Source organism: Desmodus rotundus, chromosome 9 (genome assembly GCF_022682495.2).
Source record: "Desmodus rotundus isolate HL8 chromosome 9, HLdesRot8A.1, whole genome shotgun sequence".
NCBI lineage: Eukaryota > Metazoa > Chordata > Mammalia > Chiroptera > Phyllostomidae > Desmodus > Desmodus rotundus.
Window position 1 is genome coordinate 47,018,493 of NC_071395.1, and position 26,402 is coordinate 47,044,894.

At 45.2% G+C, this 26,402-nt stretch overlaps 2 protein-coding genes and 1 long non-coding RNA gene across 3 annotated transcripts; 2 read left to right on the top strand and 1 right to left on the bottom strand.

Moving 5' to 3' along the window:
- The first annotated feature begins 379 nt into the window (after positions 1–379).
- Positions 380–3,114, top strand: CASP14 (caspase 14). The gene is made up of 6 exons (XM_024560620.3): positions 380–406; positions 1,524–1,673; positions 1,768–1,993; positions 2,152–2,268; positions 2,445–2,548; positions 3,010–3,114. The coding sequence occupies exons 1-6, from the start codon at positions 380–382 to the stop codon at positions 3,112–3,114; spliced, it is 729 nt and encodes a 242-aa protein (XP_024416388.2).
- A 982-nt stretch (positions 3,115–4,096) lies between these two features.
- Positions 4,097–23,987, bottom strand: LOC139441138 (uncharacterized). The gene is made up of 3 exons (XR_011651560.1): positions 23,829–23,987; positions 23,325–23,448; positions 4,097–4,186 (listed from the first exon to the last, which is right to left on the bottom strand). It is a non-coding gene; the product is annotated as an uncharacterized lncRNA (long non-coding RNA).
- OR1I1 (olfactory receptor family 1 subfamily I member 1) lies at positions 21,030–21,859 on the top strand. The gene is given in 2 exon segments (XM_024560701.2): positions 21,030–21,321; positions 21,324–21,859. Coding segments are annotated over 2 exon segments (828 nt in total).
- Positions 23,988–26,402: the final 2,415 nt, after the last annotated feature.

Consider the following 26,402-nt stretch of genomic DNA (forward strand, 5'->3'; position numbering starts at 1 on the left):
CCTGGGGCCGCTCGCCCTGCTTATCAGTCCAGTAATGAGTTCAGTCTGTCACGGGCTGGTGAGTGTCCTGGGAAAGGGAGAGGGAAGTTCCCAGATGGGTGGCCCTGTGGGGATGAGCCTAGCAAGAGTTCTGGAGACATCCAGGGGTGGAAAACATCACTGGAGTGTCACACTAAAGAGGACATACTTCATGGACTGTCATCTCTTGCTCAGCCTTGACCATGCAACAAGTTCTTACCACTGGGGTCCCCTTCAGTCTCAAAAATCCAGATGCACAAGCTAGTCTGTACCCTGAGACAGAAGAGCTTCAATCTCTCTTCTCTTGAACCCCCAGGGTCAGCCAAGGCTGCAGAGAACCAGACTCAGAATCAGCGGAGCCATGAGCAACCCTCAGCCTTTGGAGGAGGTGTGCTGGGTGCAGGTTGAGGGACAGGGGTGGGAGCCTCTGAGAGGAGGGAACCTCTGAGGGGATGGAAGATGAAGAGCTTAATGTTTCAGAGACAGAGGAGGGGATAAAAAAATTATGACCTGAATTCAGAGCTAGAAGGCGCTTTATGATCATTCATATGGAGAAAAAGACTCAGATAGAACCCAAGTCAGGGTAGGGAGCCCAACTACATCTCTCTCAAAGTATCCTGCTTCTCTTCTGAAAAGGAATTTTGACCCAAACATCCTTATTCCTCAGATGGGTTAAGGTGGGATCTCAGCATTAGCTTCAGAAATTCTGGGGCCTCTGCAAGTGAGAATGTCATACCTGGAACACGAGTGGGAAGGATGGGGAGACAAAGCCACTGAGTGTAACAACTGGAGGGGACCTTCAAAGATTGTATTTATTTATTTTTAGAGAGAGAGGAAGGGAGGGAGAAAGACAGGGAGAGAAACATCAATGTGTGGTTGTCTCTCATGTGTCACCTACTGGGGACCTGGCCCACACCCAGGCATGTGCCCTGACTGGGAATTGAACGTGCAACCCTTTGGTTCACAAGCCGGCACTCACTCAAATGAGCCACACCAGATATGGCTGGAAGGGGTTGGGGGGGACCTTCAAAATCCTTCACACAAACACTTACTGTCTGTATTTGGAAACTGAGGTTCAGATAGAAGGAGTGACTTGCCCAAGTTCATATGGTACTAAAATAGAGCTGGACCCTTGGAAGGAAACTAGATTTCTGGTGGTGAGCACACAATATAGTACACAGATACAGAATTATAATGTTGTACACCTGAAATTTGTATCATGTTATTAACAAAGGTTACCTCAATAAGTTTAATAAAAAATAAAGGCTCCCCAATCAAATTAGAATTTCACATCAATAAAAACTAACCTTATAGCATAAATATATCCCATACAATCTTTGGGACATACTTGTACTAAAAATGTTATTTATTCATCTGAAACTTGAGTATAATAGGCATCCAGTGTTTTACCCAGAAACCCTAAGCCCAGGCCTCTTTGGACCACATCTCCTGCTTCTCTTTGATCTCCCTACCCCTTTGATGATTTTTGTCATCTCCTGGCCCAGGAGGCATATGACATGTCTGGCACCCGCCTAGCCCTGACACTGTGTGTCACCAAAGCCCGCGAAGGTTCAGAAGAAGACCTAGTCGCCCTGGAATGCATGTTCCGGCAGCTGGGATTTGAGAGTACCATAAAGAGAGACCCCACCGCCCAGGTATGGTGCAGTCACTCAGGCTAACAGAGGAAGGGCTGGACGGGAAGGCGGACTCTGGGGATGCACCTGAGTCTGGCCATTCCTCTTGCTCTAGCAATTCCAGGCAGAAATGGAAAAATTCCAGCAGGCCATTGATGCCCGGAAAGACTTCGTCAGCTGTGCTTTCGTGGTGCTCATGGCACATGGGCAAGAGGGTCACCTCAAAGGGATGGACGAGCAGATGGTCAAGCTGGTGAACCTCTTCGAGGTTCTGAATAACAAGAATTGCCAGGCCCTGCGAGCCAAGCCTAAGGTATACATCGTGCAGGCCTGTCGAGGAGGTGAGCACAGAGCCAAGAACACAGAGCTGTGGTCCTGCTGTAGCCCTATTCCAGAGCTAGAGCCCCAGCTGAGTCTTGGGCTGCTACTCTGTCTTATGACCTTCTCCTTTCCCCAGCTTTCTCTCTGACTTCAACTTTATTTCTTCTTGGTGTTTCAGAACGAACAGACCTCGGTGAAACAGTAGATGGAGACAATATTGAGATGATCACAAAAGACAGTCTCCACACCATCCCGACATATACGGACACCCTCCACGTCTACTCCACAGTGGAGGGTATGAGCTCCCAGCTGAACCAGGGTGGCCTCTGTTCATTCCCCTCACCCACCACTTCTGATCCCGGAGATGTTCCTCCAGGACTTACCCTCTTCCAGGCCCTCTTGCACCCCATGCACCCCCTCCCTCCCCCCTCCATTGGAGCTCCCCCGAGCCCATTTTTCTGCAATCCCCAGGGTACATTTCCTACAGACATGACGAAGAAGGCTCCTACTTCATCCAGACCCTGGTTGATGTGTTCACGAAGAGGAAAGGACCCATCCTGGAGCTTCTGACAGAGGTGAGTTGGGACAAGGTACCTGGAATCCCCTACCCAGCCAGAGCAGGGAGCAAGCAGAGCTAGCTGAGCTTCTTTTAGACTTTCTGCATTTCCCCCTTCCCTGCTCCCAGCCCAAAATCCAACCCAGTTCCAACACTAGAAACCCATCTCCTAGCAATGACTTTCCCTTTCCAGGGAACTCCAAAACCCACAATATGTGACATAATTCAGATAAAATAGAGATAAATTTCTGTAAACAAAACAAAAATTTCTGTATGCTTTTATGGTGGATTAGAAAAAACACCTAACAAGGATGTCACCGATGATTCCATAGAGATGATGGCATAAGGATGACACGATAAAGGTCACCCATCTGAGGACAGGGATACCCACCTGCTTTCTTCTCTAAACTTCCCCCATAAGCCCATTACACCGATTCCCCCAGGGGCTTGGCCCCAAGCTGACCACACCTGTTGCTGCAGGTAACCCGGCGGATGGCGGAAGCAGAGCTGGTTCAGGAAGGGAAAGCGAGGAAAGTGAACCCCCAAGTCGAAAGCACCCTTCGGAAACGGCTCTATCTGCAGTAGATGTAGAAAGGGCAGAGAGGGACTTCCTTCCAGGTGCTCTCTCTGCCCCTCAGACGTTTAAAGGCAGCTCTCCCCACTCCCTCAAAATCTTCTCTTCCCAAAACTGAAGTGTACTCAGTCCTTCTTTCCTCACACCTCCTACGCAGTCCTCCTTCCAGCTGTCCTTGTCCTTCTTAAAACAATCCAGCTAAAACTCAGCACAAGGCACGATGGTAGCAATAATATCACCTCCCTCAGGCTGGACTCCTTACCTCTAGCAATGCAAACTAACGAGGTAATCACTTATCCCACTTCCTGCTCTTATGCTTATCAGAAACCCTCTTCGATCTTTTACGCATCATACCCATACAAATGTAACCGGATAAAGCTCAAGATTTTTCACTAATAAACCACTCACCACCTCCCATCTCTATCAAACCTTTGCTGGCTCCTAAACTTCACCCAGAGTTATAAGGTCTTCCTGAACCCACAACCATTCCTATCCTAATGGAGATAGGATAGGATTCCCTCCTAATTCCTAAAAATTCAGTAAGGCAAGAATCATCCTCTCTCTAAGACCCTTCTTCCTTGGCTAGCAAGCTGGTGCCTCGACACTGTTCTTCTCCCAGTTCATGGGTTCTCTCTGCCTAATGGAGATGCCTCCTCCTCTTCTGGATCTCTCCCTCCTGATCAACACTGCCCCACCACCCCCACCAGGCCCTGGACTCTGCCCTCTCTCCAGAAACTCCACCTATTCCTCCATTCTTAAGGTTTCAAATTTCACCAGTCTGAATCAGAGCATGTTGTAACTACGGCAGATCCCCTAGTGTCACCCTATGGTTTTGTAGACAACATGGTAGAGGCTCAGGGGGGTTACATGGCTTGTCAAATGCCACACAGTAAGTCAAAAGCAAGATCAAGGTCTGGCTTCCATCCCAGCCCCCTTCCCAGTGCCTTGATCCATCAGAACGCTTTTCTAATTAGAGCGACCACCTGATAAAAAGTTTTCCTACCTTGGAGATTGGAGCTCCCTGGAAGACTTCTAGAAATCCTTGAGGGGTGGTGGGGAGTGGTGGAGGGAAAATGCAGACAACTGTAATTGAACAATAAAATAATTTTTTAAAAAAGAAAGAAATCCTTGATAACCAGCATTCAAGGTTATTTCCATGGAATTCCAGCACTGAGTTGGAAGCCAGACCAAACATGCTGCCTTCCTAGTCTGAGATGCATGTCTCTGTATCTCCAGCCTGGACCTTTCCGATGGAAGTAACCTATGGCCATATCTGCTATCATTGAAAACTCATGATTAAAGATGAGTCTTTTCTTCCTGGTCCATCCTCCAACTGTTTCTTGTCATCCTCAACCTCAGTCCCCAGATTCAGAAATCTGCCATTTTCTATAACACCCCTCTTCTTGCAACCTTCCTATGCCACCATGCCCAGCCCAACCTGACTTTGAAACAGTTCTCATATCTGTCTTCTCTTCCCCAACATGTCACTCCCTAGGTGCAGGCCCCACCCTCACATGTTTGCACCTTTGCACCAGCTTCCTTCCTTGCCTCACCACTTGACCATCTCACCCCTCCTCTGCCTCCATACCATCTACAATTCTTGATCTTCCTGGAACACCCAAGAAGACACAATAGTACCCCATCATTTAGAGAACAAGGCCAAACTCTACATCCTGATTTCTCACACTTTTATAATTCCACCTCCAGCCAGCAATCAGCTCAGTTCATCCATCCCCTCCCCCATCATTAATTCACTCTTCTAACAAGACTAATGTCCTCTTACTCATCCCTGCCTCTAAGCCTTTGCTATCACCATTTCCCTAAACTGGCATTCCCTCTCTTTCCCTTCACATTCTCTCTGCTACCTCCCATCCATACTTATTCCAGAAAGCTATTCTTAATAGTTGGTTCTACTCTCTTACCTAGGATGAGACACTGACGATTACAATTTCTTGAGGGCAGGGAACAAACTTTCGTTATCATAATGGGCTTTCAATAAACAGTTGTCAAACTAAAAGGGTGAGTTGGAATCTTTGCTGTGAACGTAAACCATGAGGCTAATGTGAAAAGCATTATGGATTTGGTCTCTTTCTCCCAATGCCCAGCTGCCTCCCAGGTGTGTCTATCATGAACAGAGAATTGGGACCTCATCCTGTCTCTCCCATAAAAGCAGATGTGTTAGGAATTTGTAAAACTACAGGTCACACTTGCATGCCGAGTAGCTATATTTTACAAGATTGTCCCATCCCCAGAATATTCCCAAGGAGGTACCCAGACACAGAACTGTAGCTTTTCAGAACTATAAGGGAACTGGGAGATCAGCTAGTTTCAGGATCACCTCTCTCTATCCGGGTGCCCATTGCAGACATAACTAATCAATGACACCTTTCCTGCTTAACTGGGGTATAGATTCAAAGTCTTTCTCCTCACAGCACCCCAGGAAGCACAGGTGCATCATCCCTGATCCCATTGAACCCCATTATGAGGGAGCCACTTGTCTAGTCACCAAGTTCTCAAGGAACAGACCTAGGGCTCCTCACCTATGGTGCAGTGAAAGCCATGACAGCAGTTGGGACTTTATCTATAGGAACAGAAAAGCAAGTGGCCAAGGAGGGGTGAGTACACAGGACTAAGCAGATCTGGGGTGATACGTATACTGAGCCCTGTAGACCCACCCATGTACAAACCTGTACTCCTAACACCCAGCAATTTTGGAGTCTCCAAATGTAGGAGTCAGCATATTATGACCCACTCACCCAACCCAGACTCAGCCTGTTTTTATAAATAAAGCTTTATTGGCACACAGTCACATTCATTCATTTACATATTGTCAATGGCTCCTTACATTCTGCAACAGACAACATGTGGCCTGGAAAGCTGAAAATAGTTACTATCTGGCCCTTTACAGAAAAATGTACCAACCCCTGCCCTAATATTTTTCCAACAAATGTTCATTTTGTTTAAATTGGCCAGAGTATCTCACCACCAAGAGCCATACCCAATTCAACAGCCAACACAGTGCTTAAATCCATGACTTAATTCTTCAGGACTCCTGAGTAAGGGTTTCTCTTAATCATTTAGTAAGGATTTAAACATTTATCCTGAAAGTTCATTTTTAGGTATCAGGGGCAGATCCAGAACCTGTATGACTGATGTGGGAGTACTTCCTTAAAAAACTACACTCACAACTTTCAACAACTGAACAAAAAACAAACAAACTAACTAACTAAGCAAACAACTAGAACAGGAACAGAACCACAGAAATGGAGATCACATGGAGGGTTATCAGTGGGGAGTTGGAGGGGGAGAATGGGGGAAAAGGTACAGGGAATAAGAAGCATAAATGGTAGGTAGAAAATAGACAGGGAGAGGTTAAGAATAGTATGGGAAATGGAGAAGCCAAAGAACTTATATGTACGAATCATGGACATGAACTGGGGGCTGGGGAAATACTGGAGGGGGGTGGTGCAGGGAGGAGGGGAACAAAGGGGAGAAAACATGGAACAACTGTAATACCATAATCAATAAAATATACTTTAAAAGAAGAGACAAAAATACGAAAAGACCAGCAGAGAGTCAGTGCAGCACCATGAGCACATTGCCAAGTCTCTCCTGGGGCCTGGAAGGGGCTCAGGAGTGGAGTCCTGCAGCTCACACTGTGTTCACTTCACAGCATCTGTTCTCCAAGTCATTCTCCAACTACAGCAGGTGTCATTTTAAGATGAAAATCTGGCCCTGGCTGGTGTAACTCAGTGGATTGAGCACCAGCTTGCAAACCAGAGGGTCACTGGTTCCATTCCAAGTCAGGGCACATGCCTGGTTGAGGGCCAAGTCCCCAAGCTGGGGGCATGTGAGAGGCAACTACACATTGGTGTTTCTCCCCATCTCTTTCTCTCTCCTTTCCCGTCTCTCTAAAAATAAATAAATAAAATCTTTTTTAAAAAGAAAGAAAGGAAGGAAGAAATCATTGGATGCTGCAACAAGTCCAATGTAAAAAACACCCAGGCAGAAATAAAGGCTACATTAAGTGAAATAAAGAAAAATCCACAGGAAACCAACAGTGGAGGGAATGAAGCTGAGATTCAAATTAACGATTTGGAACATAGGAAGAAACAAGCATTCAATCAGAACAGCAAGAAGAAAAAAGAATTTTAAAAAAAGAGAATAGAATAAGAAGCCTCTGGGACATCGCCAAATATACCAACATCTAAATCATAGGGGTGCCAGAAGGAGAATAGGAAGAGCAAGACATTGAAAACTTATTTGAAGAAATAATGAAAGAAAACTTCTCTGATATGGTGAAGAAAATAGACATACAAGTCCAGGAAGCACAGAGAGTCCCAAACAAGTTGGACTCAAAGACGACCACACCAACACACATCATAATCAAAATGCCAAAAGTTAAAGATAAAGAGAGAATCTTAAAAGCAGCAAGAGAAAAGCAGAGAGTTACCTACAAAGGAGTCCCCTTAAGACTGTCAGCTGATTTCTCAAAAGATACTTTACAGGCTAGAAGGGACTGGCAAGAAGTATTCAAAGTGATGAAAAGCAAGGACCTACAACCTAGATTACTCTATCCAGCAAAGCTATCATTTAGAATTGAAGGGCAGATAAAGTGCTTCCCAAACAAGGTAAAACTAAAGGATTTCATCCTCACCAAGCCATTATTATATGAAATGCTAAAGGAAACTATATAAGAAAAAGAAAATCAAAACTATGAACATTAAAATGTCAACAAATGCACCACTATCAGCTATTGAATCTAAAAAACTATGCAAGCAAGCAGAACAGGAACAGAATCATAAATATGGAGATCATTCGGAGGGTTATCAGTTGGGAGGGGAGAACGAGGAAAACGTACAGGGCATATGAAGCATAAATGGTAGGTACAAAATAGACAGGGAGATGTTAAGAGCAGTATAGGAAATAGAGAAGCCAAAGAATTTTTATGCATGACCCATGGATGTGAATGAATGGAGGGGATTGCTGGAGGGAATGGGGGTACCAGGTAAAAGGGGGTCAAGGGGGCCAAACTGGAACAACTCTAATAGTATAATCAATAAAATATATTAAACAATACAAATAAAATAAAATAAAAGTATGGCCCTGGCCAGGTGGCTTAGTTGGTTGGAGCATCATTCTATGCACCAGGAGTTTGCTGGTACAGGACGCAGCCAATCTATTTTTCTCTCTCACATCGAAGTTTCTCTCTCTCCCTCTCTCTCTCCCTTCGTCTCTCTCAAAAATCAATAAGCATATCCTTGGAGCAGGATTTTTTTAAGTGATAAAATGAAATCTGTCCTGCTGTGCATCTTAAAATCTTTTACTGCTCCTTAGATAAGGAAAAAAAGTCTTAACTTGGCCTCCAGCCCCCACGTTCTCATCTCTACCCCGTCACCCTTATAGATGAAAATATCTATTTCTAAGCATTTCCTTAGAAATAGATGGTGATCTTGGTGCACATCGCAAATATTCATCCACTGAATTGTATACTTCAAAATTGTTAACATGGTAAATTTTATGTTGTACATATTTTATCACAGTTTTTTTAAATTATTAATGCAACATACCAAACAACAATGAATTATGCATTAACCAGGTGAAGGAGGTCAGCCTTACCGGATATCTCATGTGCATTTTGTGTATCCCCTGATATGATGCAATTAAGTATGAGGTCATTAGATATGATGTAACTGATCCACCTTTGAAGTGTCCTTTCCAAACAGGTATTTTTAAAGCCTTGTTGAGATAAAATTTACATACCATGCAGTTTATCCATTTATAGCACATAATTCATTGGTTTTTGGTGACATTATTAATTTTGACATTATTAATTTTTTTAATAATCATGAGAAAAATATAAGACAAACCCAGGCTGGGTGACAGCTAATGGTACCAGGCCAGCCCTCCACAAGACTGTCAAGGTCACAAAAAGAAGGAAAGCATGGAAGAAATTATCCCAAAATGAAGGCGAATGGGGAGATGTACCCAAGGTTGGAGGCTGGAACAGAAAGAAGGCAGTAACAGAAAAACTGGTAAAAGCTGAAGTCTAAAATTTAGTTTTTAAAAAGTAAATGCATGGGGTGTTTTTTTCCCAAGATTCCATAACACCATTCTAACAAAGAAGAAACATCAAACAAACCTAAATTAGGGGACACTCTTATATGGAACCAGAACTCTTTAAAACTGTCAAGGTCGTGATAAACAAAAACAGGAAAGAGGAACCATCAGAGATAAGAGGAGACAAAAAATACATATATATTACTAAATGCAACATGGTATCCTGCATTGGATCCTAGAACAGAAAAAGAACATTTGTGGGTAAATTTGATGGGGGGCCCAAGAGTTAGAAAATTTTAGTTTCAGGTAATATTTAGGAAGCTTAGTAATCAGTGTATGTAAAGTGCTATTGTTCCAGGAACTAAAGGTGTGACCCACCTTGACTCCAGGAGACCATAAACAGACGCACCTTTGTGCCTCAGGAGGGCTGCAAGCAATCAAGATGGTATGTGAGCCACTGTGCTCAGGGGTGAGACAGTCCGCGCCCAGAACAGAGATGAAAGAATGCTGCAGCTTTTATCTGATTGACTTTTTCCCTGAATTCCAAACCTCTTATCTATACTTCCTTCTCCTCCTAAAAAGGGTCGGTTTAAAATGGAATAATGGAATGTAAGACAGTCTGTTTGGGTACAAACCCCCCCGTCTTTTCAGACCCGGCCGTCTGAATGAAGTGCCCGTAAAGATCTGATCCCCGTCTCTGCTCACTGGGTCTGGTAGGCGACAGGCAGCACGAAGGCCGGCTCTTCTGGTTTCAAATGGGTGAACTCTGAAGTCTAGAGTTTAGCTAAGTAGCACTGCGTCGATAGGTGTTTTAACAAAGGTACACTGGTTAAGTAAAAACATCATGGGAATAGAACAGGAACTCTGTATTATTTTTGCAACTTTCTGTAAATCTAACAGCATTCCAAAATAAAGCGTCTATTTAAAGCAAACAAATGTAATAACTGGGATCGTCTTTGTTTCCCTGACTCAGCTCTGATCGGTACAGGTGTAATCTTCATTGATTTTAAAATAGGGGAAGTAGACCTGCAGTATCTGATCTGTAAATGAACTTGTCAGGTTTAATCTGTTGCTTTTAGAATACAATGTAATTTCTCAAGCATAATAAAAGATTAGCAAATCAATGTTAATTCTTTTTAGCATTTCAACACTTTTTCCAGTTTTGTTGAAATATATTTGATGTGCAGCACTATATAAATTTAAGGTGTACAGTATAATAATTTGACTTACATATATTGTGAAATGATTACTGCAGTAAGGTTAGTTAACATTCATCATTTCATATGCATACCAGAAAAAGAAAAAGAAAAAAATGGGGTTTTTTTTCCTTGTGATGAGAATTCTTAGGATCTACTGTCTTAGCCACTTTCAAATATCCCCAACAACACTGTTCACTACAGTCACCGTGCTGAATAGTTCACCCCTGGTACTTCCTTATCTTATAACTGAAAGCTTGCACCTTCTGACCACCTTCCTCCAATTCCCTCTCCCCCAATACTCTGCCTCTCGTAACCACAAATCTGATTTCTTTGAGTTCAGTTTAGTTTTGGTTTTGGTTTGCTTTTGCTTTGCTTTGTGTTTTGCTTTGGATTTCACATGTAAGTGAGATCATGTTAAATCTTGACATTATATTTAACTTGAGAAGAAGTCAGATGTGTTTCCCCTAGTGCTTGGGGTGAGAACACTATTGTGACAAAATGAAGTATCATTCAACCACTTTTCTCATCGTGGATGGGTTTACCTCTTTAAGGCAACACAGCTATTCCTTTGGACAGGATGAGAAGGGAGGATTGGAAGAGAACAGGGAACAGATATTAAGCATTTCCTGTCCACATCCAACATTTTCCTATTCTGTAGAAGAGGGTGAAATCAGCATTGGTGGGAAGACTGAAAGAATGATCCGCCCATCCAAACCACAGGATTAAAGAATGTTTGCACACCCAGAAGACACACCCCTGGTTGTTCTCGTGGACTGTGCATGAATCCAAATGGAGTTTGTATATTAGTTTCCCAGACTTTGGCCTTTTGCACGCTACCTTCTTCATCTATATCTGCCTATCCTTATACCATTATTTCATTGATATTTTTCTTTAAAGCAATTCTATTTTTTATTTAAAAGGAAACTATTATCCATACTATGCAATATTATTTGGCATTAAGAAGAAATAAAAAGCCAATATGGAACGTAGCATGGACAAACTCTGAAAACATAATGCTAAGTGGAAAAAGCCACATATTACATGATTCCGTTTACATGAAATGACCAGGAAAGGCAAATCATAGAGACAGAAAGCATACTAGTGGTTGGAAGGGTGAGAGGGAGGGAGAAGAACAGAGTGACCACTTAATAAGCATGGGGTTTCTTTTTGGGGTGACAAACAAGTTCTAAAATTGAATATTGGGGATGGCTGCACAACTCTTTGAACATACCAAAGACCATTGAGTTGCATACTTTCAAAAGGTGAATTTTATGGTGTGTGAATTATATATCAGTCAAGTTTTTAAAAATGAAACAGTTACCGACTATGATAGTCAGTATCATCTGCCATAAATAGGAGATAAGCATATAGATTAAAACATGCAATACAAATTTTAAATGTCCCTATAGGAACCACCAAAAGTCATCTCAATGCACAGCCAAAGTGTGTTTCACGTGCTGCCTCTCAATGCCACAACTGGCACCTTGGTCTTTGCCTCCACGCACACAAAGGCAAACATTTCCCTGAGAGCAGAACTGCTGTCCAAGCCAAGTGTGTTTTTATTTTTGATGGACATGCGCACTCATTCATTACAATAAAAGAATTCATCAAGCCCCTACCAAATCTCAAACACTGCTCGCGGTCCTGGAAATAGCGTGATTGACAAAGCCCCTGATCTCACAGCACTTATATTTGGTGGGAAGACTGTCAGTAAACAAATAACACAAAACATGATTTTTATCACATAATATTATTTTCAATAGTGCTCAGTGTGATGGAGACAAAGAAGGCATTGTGAGGGGTTAAAGAATCATGGGGAAAGTTGCTTTTTTAGTGTGGTAAAATGCACAGAACATAAAATGTACCACTTTAGCGATTTTCAAGGGTATAACTCAGTGGCATTTAGCGCATTCACAATGTTGTGCAACCACTACCTATATTTAGTTCCAGAACATTTTCATCACCCCTCATGGGTGGCCAGGGAGGTGATACTTGAGTGGAAATCTATCCGAAGGAAGAGCGAGTGACAACCGTGAGAGGATCTAATTACCTTTGCACATGACGTTCACCTCTGTACTAGTATTTTGTTCATATCTTTCTTTAAAGTAATTCTTTTTATTTCTTAAAAGTTAACTCTTATCCAAACAATGGAATATTATTTGGCAATTTTAAAGAAAGAACAACCGTGGCTGGTGTGGCTCGGTTGGAGCGTCATCTCGTACACCAAAAGGTTTGATTCCCAGTCAGGGAACATACAAGAGGCAACTGATCAATGTTTCCCTGTCATATCAATGTTTGTCTCTCTCTCTCTCCCTTCCCTTCTCTCTAAAAATCAATGAACACGTCCTCGAATGAGAATTTTAAAAAAAGAAGAACAAAGTACTGATTCATGCCATAGCACGGAAAGGCTTGAAAACATTATGCTCTTAAATGAGAGACCACTCTTTGTGGCCTTGGGGGGGGAAAACAGGGACCCACAGGCAAAAATGTTGAGGAGGCGGACTGGAACTTAACCTCAGGAAGAACATAGGCACTGTAAACTGCTCCTACTGCCCCCATTCACTTTAAACCAGCTCTGAATTTCAAGATCTCACCTCTCAGACCTCCACCTCCAAGGCTATTTAAGCAGAGCTCACCCACAACCATCCCCAAAGGGCAGTCCCCAAAAGAAATTATACAAATCTCAGGGAAGCACTTAAGAAAGTCAAAGAAATGCTAATTACACCGGCATTGAAGGGACCTATTGGTGAAACTCCAGTGGTGGCAGCCATACAAGTTGTTACAGCCTTTGGAAAGCTCTGGCTTTGTCAAGAGCTCAACTCAAAATACTTTACCAAGGTCATACCAACAGCAGTAAAAAGAGATGGGATGCCGCTAAGCACAGCAACTGGAATGAATCTCACAAACATAATACTAGGTCAAGGCACCAGAAAAAAAAGTAATCAGACCATATGACTGGGTTTAAATAAAGTTCAAGAAAAAGCACAACTCATCCGTGGTGCTAGAATCAGAAAAGTGATTACTTTGCGGAGAAGTAGAGAAAGAATGTGGGAGTCGTAATAAGACTTTGGAGTGCTGAGGAGACAGAGATAGAACATACATAGTTTTATATATAGTTTCTTTTTCATTTTTATTTATTGATTTGAGAGAGAGAGAAACATTGATTTATTGTTCCACTTATTTATGCATTTATTGGTTGATTTTTGTATGTGCCCTGACCAGGGATCAAACCCACAACCTTGGCACATCAGGATGATGTTCTAACCACCTCACCTACCTGGCCAGCGCTCTATATAGTTTCTTATAAACATATAAGAATTCATATACATATATATTCTATTACATATAGTTTCTTATACAGTTAAACATACCCTTTACATAAGACCCAGCATTCGTACTCCTAAAGATATGAAAATGTATGTCCACACAAAAGCCTTCCCACGGATGCCCACTGCAGCTTTACTTGTAGGAACCCAAGCTGGAAACACCCTTCAGCGAATGGTTGGGTAAATACATATGGTTCATCCATACCATGGATACTACTCAGCCATAAAAAAGAATGAACTATTGACACATGCAGCATTACTCATATGGGTCTCATGAATAGTATGCTGAGTGAACAAAGCCAAACGTTGTCAGAAAGCTAGAATACTGTTTGATTCCATTGCTATAACATTTTGGAAGTGACAAAACTATAGTGTGAAATTATGTGTGTACAAAGTATTTACTTTATCAAAGACTCGAAACATCCAGCAATAGAAACCTGATTACACAAATTATGGCGCCATCAACAGATAATGGATTACATAGATGATGGTACTATCTGGTCAACAAAAAATAAGGAGCTTTAAAACTATTGAGGATATGAAAACATCACCAAGCTACATTAAGTGAGAAGTGCAAGGTGTAGGACGTATTATAGTATGCTACTTTTATGTACAAAAAAGGGGGGAGAATAAATGTGTTGTGTATGTGTGTGTGTTTGTAGGAACTCTGGAAGTTTACATAAGAAACCATTAATAGGGATTAACCATTGAGGCTAATTCACCTTATATATAATGAGCTCCTAGAAATTTATCTTGTTTACAAAAATCAACAAATGAAAAGGGAAATAAGCAAAGGACTGCTAAGAACTAAAAAGATGGGGGGAGACATTTCATTATTTCATGACATGACTCCTTTTTATCCGAAGTCAATATTACACATTTAAAAACTTTAATTTTTTTAAGACATCAAAAAGCTAATGGAACCCTGACCAGTATGGCTCAGTTGCTTGGGCATCACCCTGCAAAGCAAAGGATCGCCATTCAATTCCCTGTCAGGGCACATGGCTAGGTTGTGGGTTTGGTCCCTGGTAGGGGGCATGTGAGAGGAAACTGATAGCTATTTCTCACATCGATGTTTCTCTCCCTTTCTTGCCCTACCTTCCTCTCTCTCTAAAAATAAATAATTAAAATCTTCTTTTTAAAAAGCTGACAGAGGAGAAGGTAAAAATAGAAGGATTCCAGAAGATAAAGAGGCTTTCTTGGGAAACAGAAAGGAAAATCACAACACGGGACCCCAACAGCAAAGAACAAAGTCTATCAAAACATGTGGGCAAAGTGTAAGAGAGAGTCCCTCATTCCCGCCCACAGTGGGTTCGGTAGGGCCTACAAAGGGTTGGTAAAAGGCCGAGCCCTTCTGTGTAGCTGACGGGAAGGCCATTTTATTGAGGACGTGGTTCAGACTCCAGTGCCGGCCAATATACGGTGATGGAAGATGATTTGACTGTGGGTGGTGGGCACGTAATGCAATATGCACATTATGTATCACAGAAATGTACACTTGAAACCCATGTGACCCTATTAACCAGCGTCACTGCAACAAATAATGTATTGTATATTTAAAATTTGCTAAGAGAGAAGAGCTCAAGTGTTCTCACCATTTAAGAAGGTAACTAACTATATGAGGTGAAGGTTATGTTAATTAGCTTGTTTGTGATAATCATTTCATAATGTACACATATATCAAAACATCACATTGTACACCCAAAATACCTACAGTTTTTGTCAAACATACCTCAATAAATCTGGGAGGGAAAAAAACCCATGCACAGCACCTGACCTATGGCAGATGACCAAGAAGCACTTGATAAATTCATTCATTCAACACGCACTAATTGTTTATCGATTTCCAGGAGACTTCCTCAGTGAACCCAACAGTATCAATTCCCGTTCCTCGTGGATTTTCCATTATGATGAGAGGAATAAAAGAACGTCTCCAATCCAGGCCTCCTAAAGCCCTCAGGCCCCACATCACCCTGCATGGAAGCGGCCCAGCCTCACCAGGAAGGGCGGCTGGCGGTGTCCTCATGAGAGTGAGCCCCCTAGTGGCGTCTCCATCTCCTCACCCACTCCATCATCGCAAAGCGCACACACGCTGGAGAGTACAGGAGGAGAAGCAAAATAATTAGCATCCCCTTCTTAACAAGGAGCCATGGGATTGGAGACCCCAAGAGACCCCAAACAGTAAATATCTGGCTGCGTCCCTGACCCCTGCTCACCTGCCCCAGGCTGGGGTGGAGGGGACACATGATTTTCCCTCATAGACATTGGATTTGCCACGCCCCCCCCCCCCCCCCCCCCCCCGTCAGAGCTGAGTGGGCTGGGCTCTAACCTGGGGGACCCCGCAGACTGTGGAGGAAGCTCGCCGGCTCGGGCTCGCGGACTCGGGCTCGCCTAGACCATCCTGTGGATGGCACCGTCCTGGTAAGTCAGTGAGAGAGGGAGCAGGGGAGGGAGCCGGGTGGGATGGGGAAGAGGACTCCTTTTCCTTCCTGGACGGGCAGGAGAGAAGTGACAGAGGTCAATCCCATCCCCGCCGAGTGGGCAAAGGCACAGAGGGAGGCCTTCTGTGGGAGGCCTTGTGTCTGTGGTTACGGGCACCCGCACAAACGCAAGAGACACTGAACACCCACCACCGGCTTCCTCCAGTGCGATGGTTCTCCAAGTGTGGCCCCAGGCCAGCATCAGCAGCCCAGGGAACTTCCCAGAAGTGCTGATTCTCAGGCCTTTCCCCAGACACGCTGAGGTGGGGGTCCAGCTACCTGTGATTCAGCCAGCCCTCTGGGTGGCACCCACGCATGCTCAAGGCTGATGAGCACCGCTCTGTGCAACCGCAGACTGCACGTCAACAACCGCAGACTGTTCACAGCAGTACAGGCAGCCCAGAGAAACCTTAGCATCACCTGACAAAAACCTCGAACCCAACTCCAAAAATTCTTGAAAAGTAACATAAGGCTTTGCTGGTGGTCTCTTGCAGTTACCAAGAAGGTTGTGCTGCTAACCTTCCTGAAAGCCCCCACTGAGACACATCTGTCACCTCTAAGGGTCCTCGTTCGATAGCTGCCTCCCTCCCTTATTCTCCCAACTCCTTAGGGCCACCCAGATATTTTAATCCTCACGGAGGACATGCCTACTGATTTTAGAGAGAGGGGAAGGGAGGGAGAGAGAGAGGAAGAGAAAGATCAACATGAGAGAAACATCAAAGGGTTGCCTCTCATACACACCCCCACAGGGGACAGGACCCGCAACCCAGGCACGTGCCCTGACCGGTAATCAAACTCACAACCTTTGGGTTTACAGGACGACGCTCCAACCAACCAAGCCACACCAGCCAGGGCTAGATAACCCTTTTTTATTCAGACTTATCTATATACTATGTTCTCCCATTTACAGCCTGATTCCACTTAAATCTCTCTGGAGAGCAATGCTCCTTGTAAGGTATGGAAATAAGAATGTTAAACGCTTGTAATTGCATCGTTTTTCCCTTGCCCATGTTGAGCTAGCCGAGCATTTAGCTCCTAAACGGCTCTGCTTATAAAGGGGTGTGAGTGGCCACACTCAAAGAGGCAATGGAGTGTGAGAGGGTGAAAATAAATCTCAGTTCAAATGAGAGCTCGAGCACTTACACGCCGAGCGCGTGGCAGCCCTCTCAGCCTGTCTTCTCACTGACAGTGGCGGCCAACACCATCTCCCTCTCAGAGTGGTTGTGAGACCTACACATAAAGAACTGTGGCTTTTTAAAAGGCTCGACAGCCCTGGCCAGGTGGCTCGGTTGGTAGAAGCATCGTCCCATATACCAAAAAGTTGCTAGCTCGATTGCCAGTCAGGGCACATATCTAGGTTATAGGTTCGATCCCCAGTTGGGGCACATACGGGAGGCGATGGACACAGATTTCTCTCATATTCTCTCCCCCTGCCCCGGCTTCCTCCCAAGGCTCGACTTATCACAGACATTGACATTGAACTCCTGTGATGTGTTCTTGTAAGGATCGGTTTTAAGACATGGGGATCTAACCAGGTAAGAAATGAGCTAAGCAAAGGAAAGGTCTCTCTTTGCTGGAAAAAGACAATATTGGGGTTTCGGGAGGGCTTGCTGAGTCGTGCCCTGCTGGGTTGTTTTTTCTAGATCATCAACGTATTGTAAAAGATACGGATAGTGTCTCCACTAACGCAATGTCCTGAACTGTTCATTTAAGTGAAAGGAAGGATAAATACACCAAGAAATGGAGACTTAGAAATTCAAGACAACCAGGCTTTACTGGTCTCGTAGGGATGCCATTTCCCTGGGCTTCTGACACAAAGCTGCTTCTAAGCCCCAAACTGCTGAAGCCAAAGCAGAAGGTTCAAAAGCCGCCTCTGACATTTGATAAAAATGGCCTCAGATGAGCTCTAAATTCTTCTCTAAGTTGGTGGGGAAATACAATCAGGGCCATAGTAATTTAAAATGGATAAACAAGAATACTGTAAGAACATGCCTATGTATTTGCACTTCATTAAATCTTGCTCTCCCGTATTCATTGCTCTAGTTGCTATTTTCATATTAATTTATATCAGAATGTTATTTTATAAACTATTTCTTCCTGCCATCAAATCATCTACAGGGATAAGAACAGGGCACGCTTGCTTCTATAAACTAGACATTTGGTCACACCTTTGTCACTTCTTATGAAAACAGCTTAGCTTTGAACAGCCCAGGCTGTGTCTGAGTTTTCATTTTGAACAAATGTTTTCAACAGCTGTTTGACATGATGTAACAATGTACACTTTCCTGGGGGTGCAAAGCTGGCCCAGTTGACAGTGACAGTCTGTCTGGCACGTGAGAAAATATAAATGTCCCTGTCCTGCAAAGCTTCCGCTGATGGCAAATACGTGTCCAAACCCCATTAGCTGGAAAGCTCCTGTGTTATTTTTTACTATAAAAGCTCACTTTAAATCTTCCATTGACCTAGCTTTCTGGGTTCATCCATGGTTTCTCTTCCCCCTAAAAAGGCACTGACTGCTCTCCCAGCATGCAGAACGCTCAAGCCCAGAAAGCCACGTGCAAACTCACTGCCGCATTTCTGCTCTCAGCCGCCGAGCTGGATCGTGTTGGGTGCCCCCCAGCCTGATCATGCTGGTTGTAGTTGCTGTTACCACTATATCATTTTTTCAAATCCTCACCCAAGGATATGTTTATTGATTTGAGAGAGAGAGAGAGAGAGAGAGAGAGAGAGAGATCGACGTGAGAAGAAACATCGATTGGTTGCCTCTCGTATGTGCTCCACCAGGGATCAAACCCACAACCTTTTGGTGCACTTGAGGTTTGGTGCACAATGCTCAAACCAGCTGAGCCACTGGGCCAGGGCTGCAATTGTACCATTTAACTAAATGTTATCTGAATGAAAGAACTATAAGAAAAAGAAAGGAGAAAGGGAGGAGAGAGGGAAGAAGAGAGAGGGAAATGTGGTTTTATGAAATCCAAATTGAATGCTTTGGAAACACTCAATAAAAAGGCATCACTTAAAAAAACAGTTGCTGTCAAATTAGATATGAAAACCATTTGGGTGTAAAACTAAAAATCTGAAGGAATCTGCTTGCCGAGTGTTCTGCAAGGACCCCTCATTTCTTGTTCCACGTGAGTGAAACAAACTGGAGCACAGCTAGCAGCCTGTGTGCTTTGCCGAGGCAAGAAAGTCGAGAGGGATCCACCACCAGCACACTCACAGTGTGAAGGAGACAACAGACCCTCAGAGGACACCCGACCAGCTCAGAGACTGAAGGTAGCCACACAGGACGGTCTGCGCATAAAAATTCCTAACTGAAAGCAAGTCGTGGAGGGCAGTCACGTCCTAGGCCTGAAGTTTCCTTGGCAAAGGTCAGTCTTTACCTCACCTAAGCACGTCTAGTGTCTTTTGCACCTAAGATAACCTACCTTTGGAATGTCTGAGTCATCCCCCTTCCCAGACTCGGCACAACCACCCGCGCCAGAGCAGGAGACCATAGAGCCCCTCAATCACCTTGTTCCCTGGATACCATCTCTATGTGCCGCAAATGTTAATTATCCTGTTCCCTCCAGTGTGAAAATGTGTCTCTTCATTTTACTCTCTATCCCACCCCAAAGACTTCCCGGCTGTGCTTTCTCTCCCCCCTTCACCTGCCACCAATGGATTTCATGTAACCCTCCCTACGTCTCCTGCTTCGATCTTAAAGCATAAAATAAGCTGCAAAATTGCCATTCTCCAGAGAATTATCTCAATCCGTTGAGATTTTGCCTCCTGGCAATTGTCGTCAGTTTGGCTCAAATTTACTCGTAAAAATTCTCTGCATGTTCAGATGTTTCTTACACTGACACCACTCGGGAAAAAGTCGTCCTCATCAAAGCCTGGTGAATAAACTCACATACGTGACTTCGGCCAGAATGTCAAAGGCATGCCAGTCAGAGAAAGACAAATGCCGTACGACCTCACTATAATGCAGAATCTGATAAAATAAGCTGACAAACAGAACAGGAGCAGAGGCAGGGACACATGGAACAGACCGACAGCTGTCAGAGGGGAGGTGGGGAGGGGGAGCTGGATGGAAAAGGGCGAATAATTAGCCCAAAAATATACAGACACAGACAAGTGTGGTGGGCAAAGGTTAGGGCAGGGCAGTGGGGGAATGGGGCCTCTGTAAGAGTGTCAACAATAAAAATAAAGTTAAAAAATGTAAAAGGTGTGTTTCTGCACATTTACCTTCCCACTATTACAGGGTTTTTCAGCACTGGTCCTCATCACCACAAATGCGAGGGGTCTGCTGCCCTGACCACGTGGGAGCAGGTCAAAAAGGACCCCTAATCTCCGGGGTCCTTCAGAATCAGAGGAGGAGTGGTACTGGTCTTTATATCCCTAATCACTAACCCAAAATTGATGCTAAGATTACATCTTGTTGATGGAAGGATGAAAAGGAGGGAGGAGAGAAGACAGAGAAAGATAAGGGGAGAGGGAGAGAAGGAAGAAATACGGCCCGGGTTTCCTTTTAAACTGTGTTGGGTTTCAGTTTCGCTTTGGTTCCACTTTATTCAGTTTTTGCAAATCTTTGCTCCACTGAAGAGGCACAAAGATGTTTATGAGCAATAGGCAAGTTGTCTCTGAACAACTAAGTTAAGCCTCTGAGATACAGACTCTCAGGCATGGACGGTTTTGTTTGGGGAAGCAGAGATCCACTGAAGGTAACAAAACACGAAGAGATTTGCTGTAAGGATCCCGTGGACCTTCACGGAGTCCTACAGACCTCCGTGCAGAATTGGGACTCTCAGCCTATGTCGCTCCCCTTCCCTGCCTCCCCCCACCCCTTTTTGTTTTTCACAGTGGACGCAGGTTGCTCATGGAACCAGAAAATCAAACCGCTGTCTCCGAATTCCTCCTCCTGGGACTCTCAGAAAAGCCAGAGAGTCATACCCTCCTCTTCGGGCTGTTCCTCTCCATGTACCTGGTCACCATGTTGGGGAACCTGCTCATCATCCTGGCCATCATCTCAGACTCCCACCTCCACATGCCCATGTACTTCTTCCTCTCCAACCTGTCCCTAGTCGATGCCTTTTTCTCGTCCACCACTGTCCCCAAGATGCTAGCAAACCTCTGGTCCCAGAGCCGAGCCATGCCCTTTGCCGGCTGCCTTGCATGAGCCCCCGTGTCTGTGGGCTGCTGGTCGGTGGGCCGTGGCTGATCACCAACCTCCAGTCACTCGTACACACCTGCCTCATGTCTCAATTGACCTTCTGCGCAGGCTCCGAAATCCCCCACTTCTTCTGTGACCTCATGCCCCTGCTGAAGCTCTCCTGCTCGGACACTCACACCAATGAGCTGGTGATCTTTGTTTTCGGCCTCCTCATGGGCATCAGCCCACTCTCGTGCATCCTCCTCTCTTACACCTGCATTTTCCGGGCAGTGTTCAAGATCCCTTCTGCTCAGGGCAAGTGGAAAGCCTTCTCCACTCGTGGCTCCCACCTCACCGTGGTGTCACTCTTCTATGGCACCATCTTCGCTGTGTACTTGCAGCCCACATCTCTCGCCTCCTCCCAGGACAAGGCGGCTGCCCTGATGTGTGGGGCGGTCATCCCCATGCTGAACCCCTTTATCTACAGCCTAAGGAACAAGGACATGAAGGCAGCCCTAAGGAAGCTCCTCAGCAGACCTACCCCCTCTCAGCCCTAGGGCAGAGCAGGGATTGAGCTCCTACTGTGTTCCAGCAGCCCACTTGGGTGCCATCCCGACTGAAAGGTGTCCAGAGTCTAATGAGGGATAGAGACATGTAAATAAATCGTTACAACCTGACAGATGTGTCACAGAGAGAAGAATGAAGAGCTACGGGAACCCAAAGGGAGAGGCACATATTTCCCCTTGATTTATCTTCCCTGTAAAGATCAGAGCAGCAGGGAAGATTCCAATTAGCCTTCTCTGGGGTACCAGCCTTACAAGATTGCTATTTGGCTTATACTAGTCGAACAAAAGATCAGCTACTCTCAGGTTGATGTTAATAAAGACCAAGCGTAACAGCTGCAGAGCCAGGCTTCCTTAGTGACTTGGGGAAGGAATTTGATAGTATCTGATGAGATTAGTTCTCTTTCATCAGCCACCAGGTGTCACTGGCGGCCTCTTGGCCCTGACTTTGGGAGGGGATCATTGTCTTCAACACGCCTTCTGTGCGTTCCCCCCCACACACACTGGATCATAGTAGACCATGACACTCACGAGGATTGTGACTCTGTGGGCTGGCACTGAACCCCGTAATCTTCATAAAGTCTCCAGGTGACTGATGTGGGGAGTCCATGGGCCACGGTTTGAGGACACAGGTGTGGACTAGCTCCAGAGTCCATGTGTTTCCTGTGATGTACATCGCCTGACTCCAAACCCAATATAATTCCACAGGCATGATCAGCAAGCAGATGGGGTGGCCTGGAACACACAAGAGTTGTGTCCTCCAGAAAAGATATGTCAAAGCCTAACGCCCAGGACCTCAGGATGTGATCACGGGCCCCGATCCAGTATGACTGGTGTCCTCATAAGAAGGGAGGATTCAGACACACACACACACACACACACACACAGGGAGAACACCACATGAAGACGAAGGCAGAGATCAGGGTCACGCTACGACAATTGGCAGCAGACCAGCAGAGACCAGGGGAGAGGCTCAGAGCAGACCCCCCTCAGAGCCCCCAGAAGGAGCCAACCCTGCCAACCACGCTGATCTCAAACTTCAGGCCTCCAGACGCGAGAGAATAAATTTCTGTTGTGTAAGTCACCCAGCTAGTGGTACTTTGTTATTCAGCCCTAGTCGATGTACACAGTTAGTTCAGGAAGGGCTAGCATCACGCAAAATCCATGCCCAGACACACCCTCTCAGGTTCACGACCTACCGAGTGTGCTGGTTCAGGGAGTCTGGGCTGCAACTGGACGAAAAGGTGAAGGGTTTAAACGCATGGCTCGTTTTCTGGCTCTCAGTGTGATGACAGTAATGCACCGGCACAGGGCGAAGCCTTGTGTATACATTGTCTCATTAAATCTTCAGCAGCCCCACAGGGTAGGTGATAAAACTGCTTACTTTACAGATGACAACACTGGGGCCTAAAAGGGGAAGCTGCAGCTAAGGTGTCCAGGGTTGACGCAGAGAACCTACCTCGGAGTCCCAGGTCTTCATGGCACATGATGTTGCTGGAATCCAGTGCCCAGATCAGGGGCCCGCGAACTAAGGCCCCGTGAGCCAAATCCCGTTTGCAGCATGTTTTGGAACAGCCTGCGAGCTGAGAATGGTTTTTATATTTTTTAATGGTTAGAAAAAATTAAAAGAAGAAGACTATCCTGTGACAGATTACTATTATATAAAATTCTAATTTTAGCACTCATAAATAAAGTTTTGTGGGAACACAGCCAAGCTCATTTTTTCTACGTCGTCTGGGACTGACTGCTCTCAAGCCACAAGGCGGAGTCGAACAGTCTCAACAGAGACCCTGTGGCCGGCAAAGTCTAAAATATTTACTATCTGGACCTTCCCTGAGTTCGTTGACACATTTGCTATAGAAAAAGTAAAGCCTGACACTCATGTAGGTTGTGAATCAGAAGCATCGACATCAAGGGGAGTTTGCTAAAAATGAAGGCTCAGAGGCCATCACAGAGCACTCACCGAATCGTCATTTTACCAACCCCAGGGGCTCTACATGAGCCTTCAAGTTGGAGGATCACAGGGATAGATGAGGGATGAGGACGAGGTGTAGAGATTTGGGACCCAAAGAGGCCATCAGTTCAGAAATTTGAGAAAACCGGATCTGAGCGGTTTGTTCCAGCCTTTACCACATTCCCGGAAAGAACAGTGCCAGTCCACGCCAGCGCTTTTTAAGAAGTATAGCTACAGTTTGAGGAAGTGGCCACCAGGTGGCAATAGGGCCATTTTATTGTACAAAATGGATCTAAAGCTCTTTTCAGAAACATTTATCCTAGCTGTGAATTGGCCCAGGTCCACCTCAGGTGATTACACCCCAGGTGTAATCCTCCTCTGAGAGGGAACAGCATGAGCAGAGCTCCCAAGGTGGGAGTAAGCCTGGGTCGCTCGGAGAACCAAGCAACAGTGAGAGGGGAGTGGGGCGGGCAGGGGGCTGTGGAGGGGTGGGGAGTCAGCCCTCACCACCCAGTGGTCCACAGGGTAGAGGCGGCAATGATAAGGGTTAAGCAGGGATATGGGGAGGGCCTGTGCAACAGAACCAACCGGCTAGTGAGCCATACCATGGGTTAGGGGTCAGAAACCCTTTTCTGTAGAGGGCCAGAGGATAGATATCGTCCGTTTTATGAGTCATAAAGTTTCTATCACAGTGACTCAGCTCTGCGGTTTTGGAGCGGAAGCCACCATAGACAATACACCAAGGAACGGGCATGGCTGAGCACCAATGAAGCTTTACAGACACTGGATCTTGAATTTTATGCCATTTTACGTGTAATAAATATAGTCCTTTTCTTTTACTGTTCCATTGAGAAAATGTATTGATGTCATCAAAATGATTCAGAAAGATTCGCAACTAATATCTACCTTCTATGTGTTCTCTCCCAAAATGTAGTGATAAAATATGACGTGTAGCTTTTTTTTTTAAGAAAGTAAAAAATACTGTAGAAATAGACCTTCTGAAGGTGGTACCACAGGACCTTTCCATACACTGCTCCCCCTTTCTCACGCCCTCCCAGAGTTAATGCCATGTTGGCTTTGAGATTGCAATGCCAACCCCGCTTCCTCAGGGAAGCCTCTCCTCACCCCCTCCCTGCCCCAGCAACATCACGGGCCCTAACACACTCACCATCCCCTCACTCCCCTCACTCTCCTCACACAAGTGATTTTATATTCATTTGTGTGATTCTTTGATGAATGTTTATTTTGCCCACATGACTGAGAGCTGGGGGCTGAGGCCATGTTCTCATTCATCTTGCCCAGCTGTGTACCTTCACACTTAGGACAACGGCCCCTCAAATTACATGTGTTCGGTGAATGAATAAATGAACAAATTAACAAATGGATGGATGGATGAGTTAGGAAGCAGCATAATGGAAAGACTGTAGGATGCAGATAAGGTGACTGAGGTAGGCTGGGTTGAAACAGATATGTCAAGGTTAAGTTGCTGTGGTAGGTGATGTAAATCCTTTCTCCACTCTCCAACGTTCAGTAAAGCCTGTCGCACACCCAAGAGCCTTAATGAAATCAAGGAGAGAAGCAGGAGGAACGGCAAGCTTACAGCAGAACTGTTTAATCCAGCAGTAACAGGAGACCATGGGAAGATAATCAGCTAGGGGTTCTCCAAAATCTCAGTGAGGGTGTTGGAAGGGGCTTGAGCCAATTTTATCTAGGTCGGCAGGAGCAGAGTGCCACTGGCCACAGTTTTGAGTACAATAATACTTCTTTTTCTCCATATGGGACTTTATTGGGTGACTCAAAGCAATTTTGGAGATTCAGACACTGCAACTCAAAGAGGAAAACTGACTACAAGGCCACATGCTGAATTTGGGAGGGGGGATTCCAATCTGGCCTAGTAGGACCCCAAAACCTGAACCCTCCTCTCTCCATCATGACTGGATGGCCTCCCAGGTGGGCGACTTGCCCAAAGTCACACTGCAGGTTGGGACAGCTCAAGTCCTGAGCACCCCAGGTGGCCCTCAGGGGGTTAGGGGTGGGGGACCAAAGGTAGATTTCCTGGCAGAAGTGTCTGCAAAGCCCCTGCCGGCAAAGCAAAAGGAAGGGCTCAGTGAAACTTGCACGCAAGATCCTGGAGGGGGAGCTCCTACCCCCAAGTGTATATTTGCCAGGGATTTGGGGGTCACTACCATCTCTGTGAACCTGCATAGTGGGAGGTCCCCGAGACCACCGACAGGTTCAGTGACTCACTAGAAGGACTGGCAGAACTCAGCCAAGTTGTTATACTCATGGTTTATTACAGAAAAAAGAACACATTAAAATCAAAAAAGATAAAAAGCACCTGGGATGGGGTCCAGGAGGGACGAGGCACAAGCTTCCCATGGTCCTCCCCGTAGAGTTGGGTGGGCAGCACTTCATTCCCCAGCAACAGTGTGCGACAGTGCATGTGAGTTGCCACGGGCCAGGGAAGCTCACCTGAGTCCTCGTGCCCAGGGCTCCCACTGGGGCGTGGCCACCGCACAGCTTCCAAGGGCCGCTACAACAAAACACCACAGACCTGGGAGCTTAAACAACAGACATTTATTT

Excerpts from the sequence above, each read along its gene's own strand:
- CASP14 (XM_024560620.3), top strand. The coding sequence starts at position 380 with ATGAGCAACCCTCAGCCTTTGGAGGAG. Across the intron at positions 1,994-2,151 it reads CGTGCAGGCCTGTCGAGGAG|AACGAACAGACCTCGGTGAA; the intron begins GTGAGCACAGAG and ends TTGGTGTTTCAG. Across the intron at positions 2,549-3,009 it reads TCCTGGAGCTTCTGACAGAG|GTAACCCGGCGGATGGCGGA; the intron begins GTGAGTTGGGAC and ends CTGTTGCTGCAG.